At 32.7% G+C, this 13402-nt stretch overlaps 2 protein-coding genes across 2 annotated transcripts in view; both read left to right on the forward strand.

Moving 5' to 3' along the window:
• The first annotated feature begins 4513 nt into the window (after positions 1-4513).
• LOC133203263 (uncharacterized) lies at positions 4514-8267 on the forward strand. Its single transcript, XM_061339079.1, has 6 exons — positions 4514-4691; positions 6750-6854; positions 6963-7029; positions 7116-7372; positions 7604-7648; positions 8254-8267. Exons 1-6 carry the CDS (start codon positions 4514-4516, stop codon positions 8265-8267), a joined length of 666 nt encoding a protein of 221 aa, XP_061195063.1.
• Positions 8268-12318: 4051 nt separating this feature from the next.
• The window catches only part of LOC133203264 (uncharacterized), a 218427-nt gene continuing 217343 nt past the window's right edge, over positions 12319-13402 (forward strand). The window contains exon 1 of the mRNA XM_061339080.1: positions 12319-12369. The gene's annotated coding sequence lies outside the window, so the exon portion shown is untranslated. The remainder of the gene's footprint in view (positions 12370-13402) is intronic.

Genomic DNA, 13402 nt, shown 5'->3' on the forward strand with positions numbered 1-13402 from the left:
CTAAACTATTTCTTTGATTCCTGATAATACTATTTCTCCTGCCTTGGGGCAACATGTCTTCATCTCTCAGTTTATTTTGTTTTTCATTCTTCAGTGGGTCCTTTACAGTGTTGTATTATACTCAGGTGACCCTTAAGGTCTTTTGGCTTCTTGTTCAAGAGGGAAAAGAAAATCGAGCTTTTCCCCTTTACATCCATACGAAGAAAAAGCCAAGTTTCTTGTTACAAGTAACAATATTCTCAGTAAGCTATTTAAAAAGTCTTGGATAACGTTATTTGAAGGTTATAATTAGATATAAAATCATACAAGAGTACAAAAAAGTTAAATCCACTGAAAAAGACGTTAATGATAACCTAAGAACAAAACTTTATGAAAAACGTGATGACTTCAACTTTTTTATAGTCAGCTTCCCTTACTTATGTAGCAATATACCCTTATTACCTGCATATGGGGTTTATGTCTCCCAGTTGATTCGATACGCAAGAGCATGCTCTACGTTCGATCAATTTTTAAGACGAGGCAAGCTATTAACCAACAAGTTGATGAAACAAGGATATCAACAGTCTCGTTTGAAGTCATCATTTCGCAAGTTCTATGGTCGATACAAAGACCGGATCAGCAAATACAGTTTATCTTTGGGGCAACTGCTGACTGAGGTTTTTCATACTAGTTGTTAAGCCATTATTTACACACTGAAATTTCTACGTTTGCCCGATCATGACAAGGAGCACACGGCTGGTGTGACCGGTCGACGGGGAATGCTTACTCCTCCATGGCACCTGATTCCACCTCTGTTTTTTTTGGAGATCCGTGTCTGTTCTGCCCCCGATTTGTATTGTTTAAATGGACTATGAGCTTAAATACTGTTCGCTATCTTCATATTTTATTGTTGACAAGAAAAAGAGATAACAATCCTGTCGCTTTTAATATTGAAAAAAAAAAAACCAATAAAGAGATTTTTTTTGGCCTTGGAGAATGTTGTGTGACTCTTTTTATCTTGGTCAACCCTTGAATACAAAGCTTTATACATTAAAATCAAATCCGAAACAAGCAGTTAGAAGACTGTATCTACGAAAACAATATACACTCTCTGTAACTTCAAAAAAAGATGTACAAGATCATAATTACTTATTGATTTAATCAATTCATTACAACAGTAGCATGGATATATGTATAATCATTTCCGTGTAGCAATCGTAGGTAATGTAGCTATCGTAAGTATTGATTGTGGTATAGTAATTCAAACTTTACATTAATTAAAATACGAACTAATAATTGAAAAAAGAACATTTTCTGCCCAAAATAAAGTTGAATAAAAATGTACAAACTATACCACAATCAATACTTACTAATGTAAAAGGCTACATCTGTTTTATTATGTTTTGTATCAATTTTTGAAAAACATTTCTAATATGTTTTGATATAAAGGAGGATCCCCATTCAAGGCATTGTTACGTCTTACCAATTATTACAGAACATCACAATTATGAATAGGGTTGAAGTATTTTTTTTCAGAAACATCAAGTCATACACTGTATTAGCTATTGTGAAATAAAACCATTGTTGTTTTACAGAAAATTATTTTCTTTTTTACATGTACAAGTAGAATCATCCAAGTTGATATGCATTTTAGAATCTTTAAATAGCCCACTTGGAATCAACATCATCCTCTGTCGTCGATCAGATTGAGAGAATTTAATGGATGCGGCGTATATACATATACTTGCATTGTTTCACATTAAATTCTAGGCAATATGGAAAACTATTTGTACGTATACCATTACAAACACACAGTGTAGTTGTTGTAACGTTCAGTGGTTCAAATGTCAGTTAAATTTCTGAATCCGAAGGGGATGTATAAAATAAAATGATGATAGTAATACCAAACAATAAGGGTACCAATTCAACAAACCCACACTTAAATCTTCATTCAATAGATCCTATACTGCACAATCATGCTAAGATTTCCCTTCATTAATTGATTAATTAAGAAATAACACGTTGTAATTTAAATCCTTTTAAAGCTTGTGTTTACTTGAAGCAGATTTATTATGAAGGAAGATCCCCTCCTCAAAAATAATTATAACAGAAGTCAGAAATAAGGTCACACTAATCAATTTTCAACACATACAGGTAAAGGGGATATTTAAAAAAAACAAGGTGAAGGTTACCAAAGGGACGCCATATAAGGTATACGAACCTTAGCTGTCCGTCAGATTATGGATAACGAGAGTACCTGATTTCAGATATGTAGAGAGATAATTACATGAGGTAAAATATACAATAGCTAGATAGATTTGATGTTTTATTTGAAAAAAAAATATTTTATGAGATAATCTGAAAAAAAACCTAGTTTCGTTTTTAAGTTTGAATGTACAGATCGTGGATTATTGACTTCAAGGAAAAAATGATGAATAATACGGATACATGTATACTCGAAATAAAATTAATATTCTTTTCATAATGGTATTTCCATTCTTCAAATATTTTTAAATAGTTCGTTGCTTTCATAAAAGGTTTCAAAGAAGTATCTGTTCACAAAGTTCGTGTTCCATCGGCATCGATGTATATAGTATACAGTTAAAGTATATCATTGAGGGAGTTAGCAAGATTCAAGTTCCCTAAGACCAGGACTATTTCCCGAGGCGAACTGGAATCTTGCTAACCCCCGCAATGATATACTTTTAACTGTTTTATTATACGATACAAACGTAAAATTTAGAGGATTCAGATAGCGTGATTCCAAAGCAGGGATTAGCTCACTGAACTAACACATGGGGATTAGTCCATTCACGTATCATACCAATGTAAAAGTAAAATCTAGAGGATTACGGATAACCAGGAATTAGCTTTCGAAGCAGGGATTACATGTAGCTCACTTGACTAATGTACGGGGATTAGTCCTTTCATAACGATTTCTAGGGAATAAGTCACATCTAACGATCTAATGTTATACAGGGAAAAAAATCAGTAGAAGTGTAACATGTGTAATAATACAAAATTATTCAAATTGCTAAATACAGAATCTTGGTAATGTGCCTTGAATTACATTATAATCTTAGAAAAGTGACGAATTTTATATCGTTTTTAAAAGCATTTTTCTATCCATTCTTGTTCCTGGACTGTTTTATGATTACAATCATGGAATTATTGACATTATAAAAGGCGAAAAACATAAACTTAGAAAAGAGAGTTTATTTAAACGGTGCAACCAACCTTTAGAGAAATAATTGTTATCATTATGACATGTTTGATATTGGAGTTTTTTTAATCCTGTTCATTTGTTTTATAAAGACATTAAGGTGGTAATTAAAACAAACAAAAACAAGATGTGTTTGTGAAACACTGATGCCCCCGTATGGCAACTTATAGCAAAGGTTAAACTTTCTCAAATGCAAATCAAATAGTTGGTACCCAAAGTAAGGTCTTGTGTCGAGGAAATATGAGAACTCTAGCAGCAATCATTGAATAGATATGGAAAAGGTTAAAGTTTTTTCAAAGTAAGTCAAACATCCAGGACAATGTCAAATGGTCAAAATTAATGGTTAAGGAAAGGCCTTCTCACAAGAAAGCACTACCATCAACCGTTCACAAGTTATGGCAAAGGTTAAAGTTTTTCAAAAGTAGGTCAAACTCCAAGGTCAAGGTCAAGGGGTCAAAGTTGTTGGTATCCAAAGAAAGGTCTTGTCACAAGGATGTGAAGTATGAAAGCCCTAGCTGCAACGGTTCAAAATTATGGCCAAGGTCAAAGTTTTTCAAAAGTTGGTCACTCTCCAAGGTCAAGGTCAAAGGGTCAAAGTTGTTGGTACCCAAAGAAAGGTCTTGTCACAAGAATAAAATATGTGAAGTATGAAAGCCCTAGCTGCAACGGTTCAAAAGTTATGGCCAAGGTCAAAGTTTTTCAAAAGTAGGACAATCTCCAAGGTCAAGGTCAAAGGGTCAAAGTTGTTGGTATCCAAAGAAAGGTCTTGTCACAAGGATAAAATATGTGAAGTATGAAAACCCTAGCACCAATTGTTCAAAAGTTATGGCCAAGGTTAAAGTTGGGGAAAATTTAGCAAAACTGGGTCAAACTCCAAGGTCAAGGTCAAAAGGTCAAATATGGTGGTACCCAAAGAAAGGTCTTGTCACAAGGAATACACATGTGAAATATGAAAGCCATAGCTCCAACCAATCAAAAGTTATGGACAATGTTAAAGTTTTTGCGGACAAACAGAAAGACGAGCGGACACGGCAAAATTATATACCCCCGAATCTTCGATACGGGGGCATAAAAAACCCATTTCAGCTGGGTCATAAATGATGGAAATTTTAATTACATAATTATTAACAACCCATCCTCCCCCAATGTATTTTTTTATTGTTCTATTATAGTATAAACTACAATTCTATCTTATAAATTAGTTTTATTTCGAGTTAAATATTATATGATAACCAAAGTTCTTTGTTCTTCCTTTCATTTGATGAATGCACTTTTCATTTCCTGTATGTGATACATATTTTCTGTACAGCAATGGCTGGTATAGTCGACTCTTGTCCCCAGAACCTGACAGATACACTGCTAGCATCTGCAAGGCTGCGCTGTGGGAAAGACAAGTATGGTAATGATCAGTATTTATGTATCCCTAACTCAGAGAAGACGGGTCTGGTAGAATTATGTCACAATGGAATTATGGGGATATTGGAAAGAGGTAAGTGATCATTTTTTTGATTATTAATACATGTACAAAAAATGAAGTACAAAGGTTTTCAAAAAATTTCGTGGAAACATGCCACAGATTTCTTTTTGTTGACGTATACCATACCTAATAGGTATATGGTTATATATTTTTTATAAGAAAAATATTTAAGGTCAAGTGACTGTGCAATATGTACATCAAGGACCATTAAAACTGACAAAATGCTGTTGTCCATGATTGTTTGGACAACCCTCGTATATCTTAACATTTTTTAATGTTACATAGAAAGGAATTTTTCGAAAATTTCCATGTTATGAGCTTGAGTTTTTAACGAGTTATCAAGAGGGCAATGAAAGGAGCCCTTTTCTGCATATAAATTATTTTTACGTACACGTACTACAGCAAAAGCTAAATTCTTTAGAAAAATATTGTGATGATTGGGGTATGAAAGTAAATTCTAATAAAACGAAAATTATTATATTTAACAAAGCTGGGAGAACAATCAAACATAAATTTCACTACAAAAATTTCAATACTGAATGTGTATCTAGTTATAAATACCTAAGCATCTATTTCACAGCCTCGGGGACTTTCTCTATGACAAAAAATGAGTTATACAAAAAGGGACTTAAAGCTTTTTTCAAGTTACGAAAAGACTTTCTTAGCTTAAATCCTGGGATATCCACTAGCCTCAATGTCTTTGACCACACAATTAAGCCTATATTACTTTACGGCTCAGAAATATGGGGAATATTTAATGTTAATAATTCAAAAATAAAGCAATCTAATCAAATATTGATGCAACTATGCTATAAAAACTTTACAGGAGAAAATTTACACATCAAGTTCTGTAAAACTATACTAGGTCTGAATAGGAAAAGTACGAACCATGCCTCTCTTTCAGAATTAGGTAGATATCCTTTACATTATGATATTATCAACATGTTACTTAAATATTGCTACAGATTAGAAAATTTAAATTCAGATTTCCCTTTACTAAAAGATGCATTTATATGTAGTAAGGAACTTCATTTCGCCCAAAAAACAACTTGGTACTCCTCAATAGAAAAATTACTAAAAATTCTTGATATTCCAAACATAATGTCCTATACTAAGAGTAATTTTATGAATTCATTAAAACAATCCATGAATAAAAAATACTCACTTGATTGGCAACACTCAAATGAAACACTAAAAGAGGGCAAACTTGTCACTTATTTATTTCTGAAGAACAATTTTAGATTGGAAAAATATCTAATTTTATTAAAACCTGAATACAGAAAACCAATATGTAGATTACGTGTATCAGCGCACAGACTTTTCATAGAATTAGGCAGATATAATAACACACCCAGATCAGAAAGAATATGTAAAAATTGTACGCTAAATCAAATTGAAGATGAAGAACATTTCCTTGTTCACTGTAGCAAATTTACAAAGGAAAGAGAAGACCTATTTAACCTGATCTCATCTAAAGTAAAACATTTTACAGATTTGCCTGATAAACAAAAATTATTCTGGATTCTAAATTGCGAAGAACTAGATATACTAAACTCTCTTGGAAGATTTTTTACAAAAAACATTACCATAAATTTTAGGAATGTAACTTTTTTTATTATTAATTATGTAAAAGTATGATACTTTCAAGTATATGGTTTAGTAATGTATGCATATATATATGATGTACTGTATATATACCTATAAAACAAGTCTTATGTTCATATAAAATATTTTGGGTATTCCCCTACTTGTATGTCTTTTTCTATCAATCAAGCAATTCTTTCCCTCTTATGTATATGTATATTGTATTTCGTGTGTATGATCATAATCATTATATACATTTTAACAATGTACTTTCTTTTTGCCCCATGAGGGCCCTTAATTGGTCAATAAACGAACTGAATTGAATTGAATTGAATCGTACACGTACACAAAAAATATGTAAATGTAACCACATCGACCATAATATATATAATATATATTTCTCAAAATTACACATCGCAAATTTATATTAGTTTAATTAATAAATGCATACCATGACATAATTAAGTTATCAACATTATGTTTTAGGTTATTGTTTGGAAACCACTGGCGATCAGCTGTCTAGAAGTAACTGCTCAGATTTTCTAATGGGCTGTCCAGAAACAGAAATCCACATCAACGAAATGTACAAACGTAAGCACAACTTCATATTTGGTGTTTAATTTCATTGACATCCTTAAACTTAAAAAAATATTTTCCTAAATAAAATTAAATATTAAGTATTATTATCCTTTAATTTAGATCCAGCCTGTCTAAGAATAAGTACAGACCATCATTGCTATCTTGCTGATCCATCCTGTGGAAATACGTAAGTGATAAATATTTATAGTTAAATGAGCAAGTAGTCTTAGTCTTGTATCTATATTTACAGATATATTTTCCTTTAATGTATAGCACATGGAATACAACTACCAAAGACACAGCAGAGACATTGGTGACCCAGGGATTGTCTACAGACCATGAGATGTATAATGTTACGGCAACTAATATTCAAACAACCACTTTACCAGGGGATAACTCTGCAGTAATTGGGACAATCGTGGGAAGTCTTGTTGCTGTGTTGGTCACTCTTCTTCTAATTCTGACTATAGGTAGAGTTTTACGAAGAAGAAAACAGAAGCAGAAAAAGTGGGGAGAAGATGATGTTTCAGGTGTGCGTCTCATTTCCTTTTCAGATTTTCTGCTGTTAATGTAATCAAAAGATTTATGTTTATAAATAAAGATAGGGAAGAAATAAAGTAAAATAAAAATTAAAAAAATAACTTTTTATCAAAAATAACTTTAATACATTACATCACTAATAAATATAGTTTTGTATTTTTCCATTCTTACTCAATTCATCTTTTAATGAATAATTATTATATTATGAATTTCCTTTTTAGATGACGAACTTGAAATGATGTTGAAAGCAGAGGAAGTAAGACAAGGTAAATATATTCAAGAAAATAGTGGCACATATTTTTTAAATGATTAAGCAGTCACCGCAATTATTGACAAAGTAAAATAGTTTTCCCCTGGCAGCATATAAGCCTGAAAAATGACGTCAATATACAAGGACGATACAAAAGAAGTCCTCTTGTAAACAATAAAGTTATTGATCCTGAATGTAAAAATATACTGCTACCAACCGGATAGGATAAAAAGAAGTATAAAGTTTAATATCAATCTGTATATTGATGCAAATTTATGAACGCAATTTACTGCCTTATATTCTTCCAGTCATCTATAGGAATGCCCCCCCCCCTTTTTTTTTGCAGAAATTCCTCTTGGAAGATTGGCTCTCTCTCTCTCTCCTTTCTCTCTCTCTCTATAACAAAACTGCCCCGGATAATTTGCCATACACATGTTGCAAACGTATCCCCGAAGAAGGATTACTGTATTGCAAAATTCCTCCTCTCTAAAGCACTTCGCCCCCTCCTTAATGGTTGTGATATTTTAGATGCACCCAATTATAGGAGTATTCAGCTCGTTATTTTTCCGTTTTATAAAAAGTGTTTGAAACAATTCAATTCAACTGAGATATTTCTTACAGCCATAAGGCACTGAACTTTGACTAATTCGAGTGTTGTTAAAACGCAGAACGGAAAACAGAACGGAATGCTAAACGGAAAAATATGATACCAGGTTTAATCACGTGACAAATATATAAATAATTCTAGTCTACGAAAAGATATATTTCATCTAAATTGTTCATATTTCATCCTTGATTATAAAATGCAGGTTGATTTACCGGTAGTCATGATTATTCTCTTATAAAGATCGCTGAAGAAAGACAAAGCATATAGGGTATGGAACACGGAACAGAAAATATAATGCCGTACATATAACGTGTCGTGTTTGTCAAATACGCCTGAGTGAAATAACTTTATTCAAGACCACTCTGATTGATATGAATGACCAGATTCGATATTTATAGTAAGTAACGCTATCTTTTCTCAAGAATTTGTGATCTCCCCTTCAATTTCATTTTTTATATCGTTCTGTGCAATCAGCTTATGATGTTTTTCAATTTGGCTATATACGATACGGTATTTTTATTATAATATTTAGGCCAAATTATTATTACTTTATTGATATTTTTATTATAATGTATATGACCTTGTACCATAGGACTGGCGGTAAATTTAGATTTTGCTTTCATGTTGCTGTGGTGTATTTGCCAGAAGAATCACAGTTTTTTTTAAGTCACGCCCACCTTTTGGCATCTAGCCATACTGTGTCAAGACCTTGACTAATGAATGAATGATGTCAATTTCAAGACCAAGGCAATGGCTGATGAATGAATTAAGTCAACATTTTAAATTTCAAAAATACTAACATTATTTAGCTTGTCGGTGTCCGCTTCATAAATTTCTGTATGTTTTCTCCGCGTATCCTTAATCAGTAAATGATACGTCCCATCTCGAATTCTCGTCATTTTCTTTCCCGTCTCCAAATACATATAGCAATTTCACATCAGAAGTCCCCGCATTTTTTTTTACTTCCAATACCATTTCAAGCTTTCATTAAAATGTCACAAATCATTTCATTTTTTTTCTGTTCGCCGATTGCCATAAAGAAAAAGTTCAATGCCGATGTTTCCCATATCCATCCCCCCTTAAAAAAAACGATCTAGAAAGATAACTTTTCTTTCAGAGTTGACGGCTTGAACATAAAAGCCTGCAATCGCTACCCCTATACCTGTACCTGACAAAAATCATGTTTTCTGCGTCTTCAACATTTCAAAGGTACAATATCTTCACACGTACCAATTCCGATTTTTTTATCAACAACTTGTACATGTAGTAGCAGTGCCGCAGTAAAGTATGATCCTTGCAGATGGAGACAGCTATTTATACAGACTCCGGACCGTGTCTTGACACCTCGTAGTAGGCGGTGCTATTTATCAACTCGCTTTTCTCTCATTGGTCCTCTGGTACAAGTAACTTACACAATAGATATTAATTGGTTAGCTGTAAATACACTCACAGTTTTTATTCACTCGGGGCTCCGCCCCTCGTGAATGAAAAACTGTGAGTGTATTTACAGCTAACCAATTAATATCTATAGTGTAACTATAACTTAGCTTGTCGGTGTCCGCTTCATAAATGGTTTTGTATGTTTTCTCCGCGTATCCTTAATCAGTAAATGATACGTCCTATCTCGAATATTCTCGTCATTTTCTTTCCCGTCTCCAAATACATATAGCAATTTCACATCAGAAGTCCCCGCATTTTTTTTTACTTCCAAAACCATTTCAAACTTTCATTAAAATGTCACAAATCATTTCATTTTTTTCTGTACGCCGATTGCCATAAAGAAAAAGTTCAATGCCGATGTTTCCTATATCCATCCCCCCTTTTTTCAAAAAAAAAAACCGATCTAGAAAGATAACTTTTCTTTCAGAGTTGACGGCTTGAACATAAACGCCTACAATCGCTACCCCTATACCTGTACCTGACAAAAATCATGTTTTCTGCGTCTTCAACATTTCAAAGGTACATGTACAATATCTTCACACGTACCATGCAATTCCGATTTTTTTTTATCAACAACTTGTAGTAGCAGTGCCGCAGTAAAGTATGATCCTTGCAGATGGAGACCGCTATTTATACAGACTCCGGACCGTGTCTTGACACCTCGTAGTAGGCGGTGCTATTTATCAACTCGCTTTTCTCTCATTGGTCCTCTGGTACAAGTAACTTACACAATAGATATTAATTGGTTAGCTGTAAATACACTCACAGTTTTTATTCACTCGGGGCTCCGCCCCTCGTGAATGAAAAACTGTGAGTGTATTTACAGCTAACCAATTAATATCTATAGTGTAACTATAACAAATTGTAAAAGTGAAAAACAGCCTCAAACGAGGTTGCACAGAATGTTATAAAGATAGAATTGATGAGGAAATCCATATTTTTGAGCAGATATATACACTTTGATTATATTTTGGTAATTGTGAAGGTGATGTTATCGCAGAGAATACATTATCCACGCTTCAGGTAACCGTGAATTGCAGCAACAGCCCCACCCCTTTTAAAGGTGCATAGACACAGATTTGAAGTTTATATTTTCTCAAATTTTCTGTATAATATCACAACTTATATATTGCTATAGCATTTCACACGAAAATAAATTTAAAAACTTATTTAATCTGGAAATTATTGAAACTACGAATTTCGGGAGGCGTTTGATTAACACATCCTTGCGGTTTCACAATCTTTAACTTTATCCTTAATACTTAAGAAAAGTAGCAATGTTGTTGTGTATTAATGAATAATATTACATCTATAATCCAGAAAATTCAGAGTAAAAATGTGCGAAAGCAAAACCCACTCACTTAAGTATTGTCAGCCCGTGCTCAGTGTTGTGTAGTTGTGTACAGAGTTTAACAAATTGAATACACTCGTGAAACGTAAACTGTTTTTGTAAACAGGGCACGAGCTCTGTTGTTGTTAATGTTTATGTTCCACCGGGTGTGCTCAATTGTTAAACTCTGCACACACCACTGAGCACGGACTGACAATACTGGTGAGAGGATTTTGCTTTCTACATTTCTACTCTGAAATTTCTGCATTATAGTTTTAATATTTTTCATTAATAAACAACAAAATTGCTACTTTTCTAAAGTAATAAGGATAAAGTTAAAATTTGTGAAAGTGCAAGGTTGTGTCTATCAAACGCGTTCAGAAATTAGAAGTTTCAATAACTTCCAGATAAAATAAGATTTTTATCAAATTTTCGTATGAAATGCTATAGCAACATATAAGTCATGAAATTATGCAGAAAATTTGAGTAAATATTAACTTCAAATCTGTGTCTAAATAAGTAAATAGGAAGAGTCATACATATGAAGCTTAAGAAGTGAATGAAATTAAAGTTTTCATTATCCCCCCCCCCCCAATAGTTTTTTTTTTTTACAAAAGGAAAGGGGTCAAATAAATTTCTTGTTGGATTTTTTTGGACGAGGGTGGAACCCCCCCCCCCTTTCCCTCGGAAAAAAAATCCTTGATCTGCGCCTGCCATCCAACATGTCTGTTTTTTAAAAAGCAGAATCTTTTCAGGATATGTTGTCTACTTATTTAGGGGGATAGTGCACAAATATGGTATTTATGAAAGGATATGGTTATATTTGTAACATTACTCACTAAAGCCCTGTCTTTGATTATGGTCTACTACATAGGTACCCTAACAAAAATTTACTAACAATAGTTAACTATAGTTTAGTATAGTTAACTATAGTAAGTACAGGTACTTTGATTTATTATGAAACTAAACTCTAGAACTTTTTGAAAATTTAGAGCCTTTATATTTATAAAGTACATACCTATGACTTAAATGTTTGAAATAATAATTATGTGAATATACAAGGTTAAAGTAATCATGTTTATTCAAGAAAATAAGTGATTAAAAATGAGTCGCGAATTGGAACTGTCGTGTGACATGCAAAATTGTTTTCGTATATTTATGTTACATATAAACTTGTTACATGTAGTAGTCGGAAAATAGCTCTTCAGAGCTAATGTTTCTTGTTGTCTTACTCGTCTTTAAATAAATATTATATTATGTTATGTCTTTTTGATATCTATTTCATTTATTCCGATTTTTTTTTCTCTTGTAGATTCACCCTTCGTGGGCAATTACAACGTATGGAAGACAAAGATATCAGGTGAGCATTTATCTAAAAAAAGAAAAAAAAATACATTTGTGAAGGTTAACAATGACTATCAAGGCCATCTTTAAAAAAACTGTTTGTTAGCCCTCTCCGACTGGCTAAAAGTGGCCCGACTCGAAACTTTTTTTTAAACCTCCAGGAAACTTTTTTTAAAATTCATTCTGGAATTTTCTTATCCTGTCAAGAACTATTTAAAGTTTTATAAGTACCCTCAATTTTAATAGATTTTGAAAATTCTGCATTGATGTTGAAATTTTTCTGGGAATTTTTTTTCTTCCAACCTACATGTACCCGCCGACCCGTTTATTATTTTTTTTTAATCTGCTTTCGGAGAGGACAAACAAACATTATTTTAAAGAATGCATATTACATATATGTACATGCAATGCTTTAGCAGTATCTCGAATTCATGGCGTTATTCAAAAACATATACACATGTATACGTCACAGGATATTTTTCGGATAGGGTCAAGGTCTTTTTATTGATTTAAGAATCCAGGAAATACTCCCTTCCATGATGTCATATAAACGACATCTCTATCTATTTTTTAATTAAGCTTTACGTAGGAAAAACATTTTTGTTCCTCTGTAAGCTAAATGCAGGGAATATTGATTTGGACCTGTCCGTTTATCCGTCCATTTGTATGTCTTTCTGTAACTGTTTAGTTTCCGGATTATATTTCCAAAAAAAAATCTTTCGGCTTTTGCATCAAAAATTATGTTACAACATTTGACTAAAATAAAGGACAAGATAGGCTAAGACCCCTTTTTGGCCCCTGGTTTGCAGTGTCTTTTTAGAATGATGCAACAGTTTATTAATAAAAATCTGTTGTCAGCCCTGCCACAAAATGAATTTTGGTTCTAAGTTATGGGATACACAGAGGTCACAGGAAGGTCAGAAAATATGTCAATTTCCGAATTTTCTAATTTTATGCAATTTTTCATCGATTTTACAACACATTTTGTTTCAGATAAAACATGGAGCACAAGATTGCCTATCTATGAAGTATAAATATTTCATGCACTA

The sequence above is a fragment of the Saccostrea echinata genome, unplaced genomic scaffold, assembly GCF_033153115.1.
Source record: "Saccostrea echinata isolate AGI-Se365-2 ecotype Australia unplaced genomic scaffold, CSIRO_AGI_Sech_v1 ptg000049l, whole genome shotgun sequence".
In the NCBI taxonomy this organism is placed as follows: domain Eukaryota; kingdom Metazoa; phylum Mollusca; class Bivalvia; order Ostreida; family Ostreidae; genus Saccostrea; species Saccostrea echinata.

Coding starts and splice junctions, on each gene's coding strand:
- LOC133203263 (XM_061339079.1), top strand. CDS start 4,514: ATGGCTGGTATAGTCGACTCTTGTCCCCAGAACCTGACAGATACACTG. Junction 6,855..6,962: donor CATCAACGAAATGTACAAAC/GTAAGCACAACT, acceptor CCTTTAATTTAG/ATCCAGCCTGTCTAAGAATA. Junction 7,373..7,603: donor GGGAGAAGATGATGTTTCAG/GTGTGCGTCTCA, acceptor TTTCCTTTTTAG/ATGACGAACTTGAAATGATG.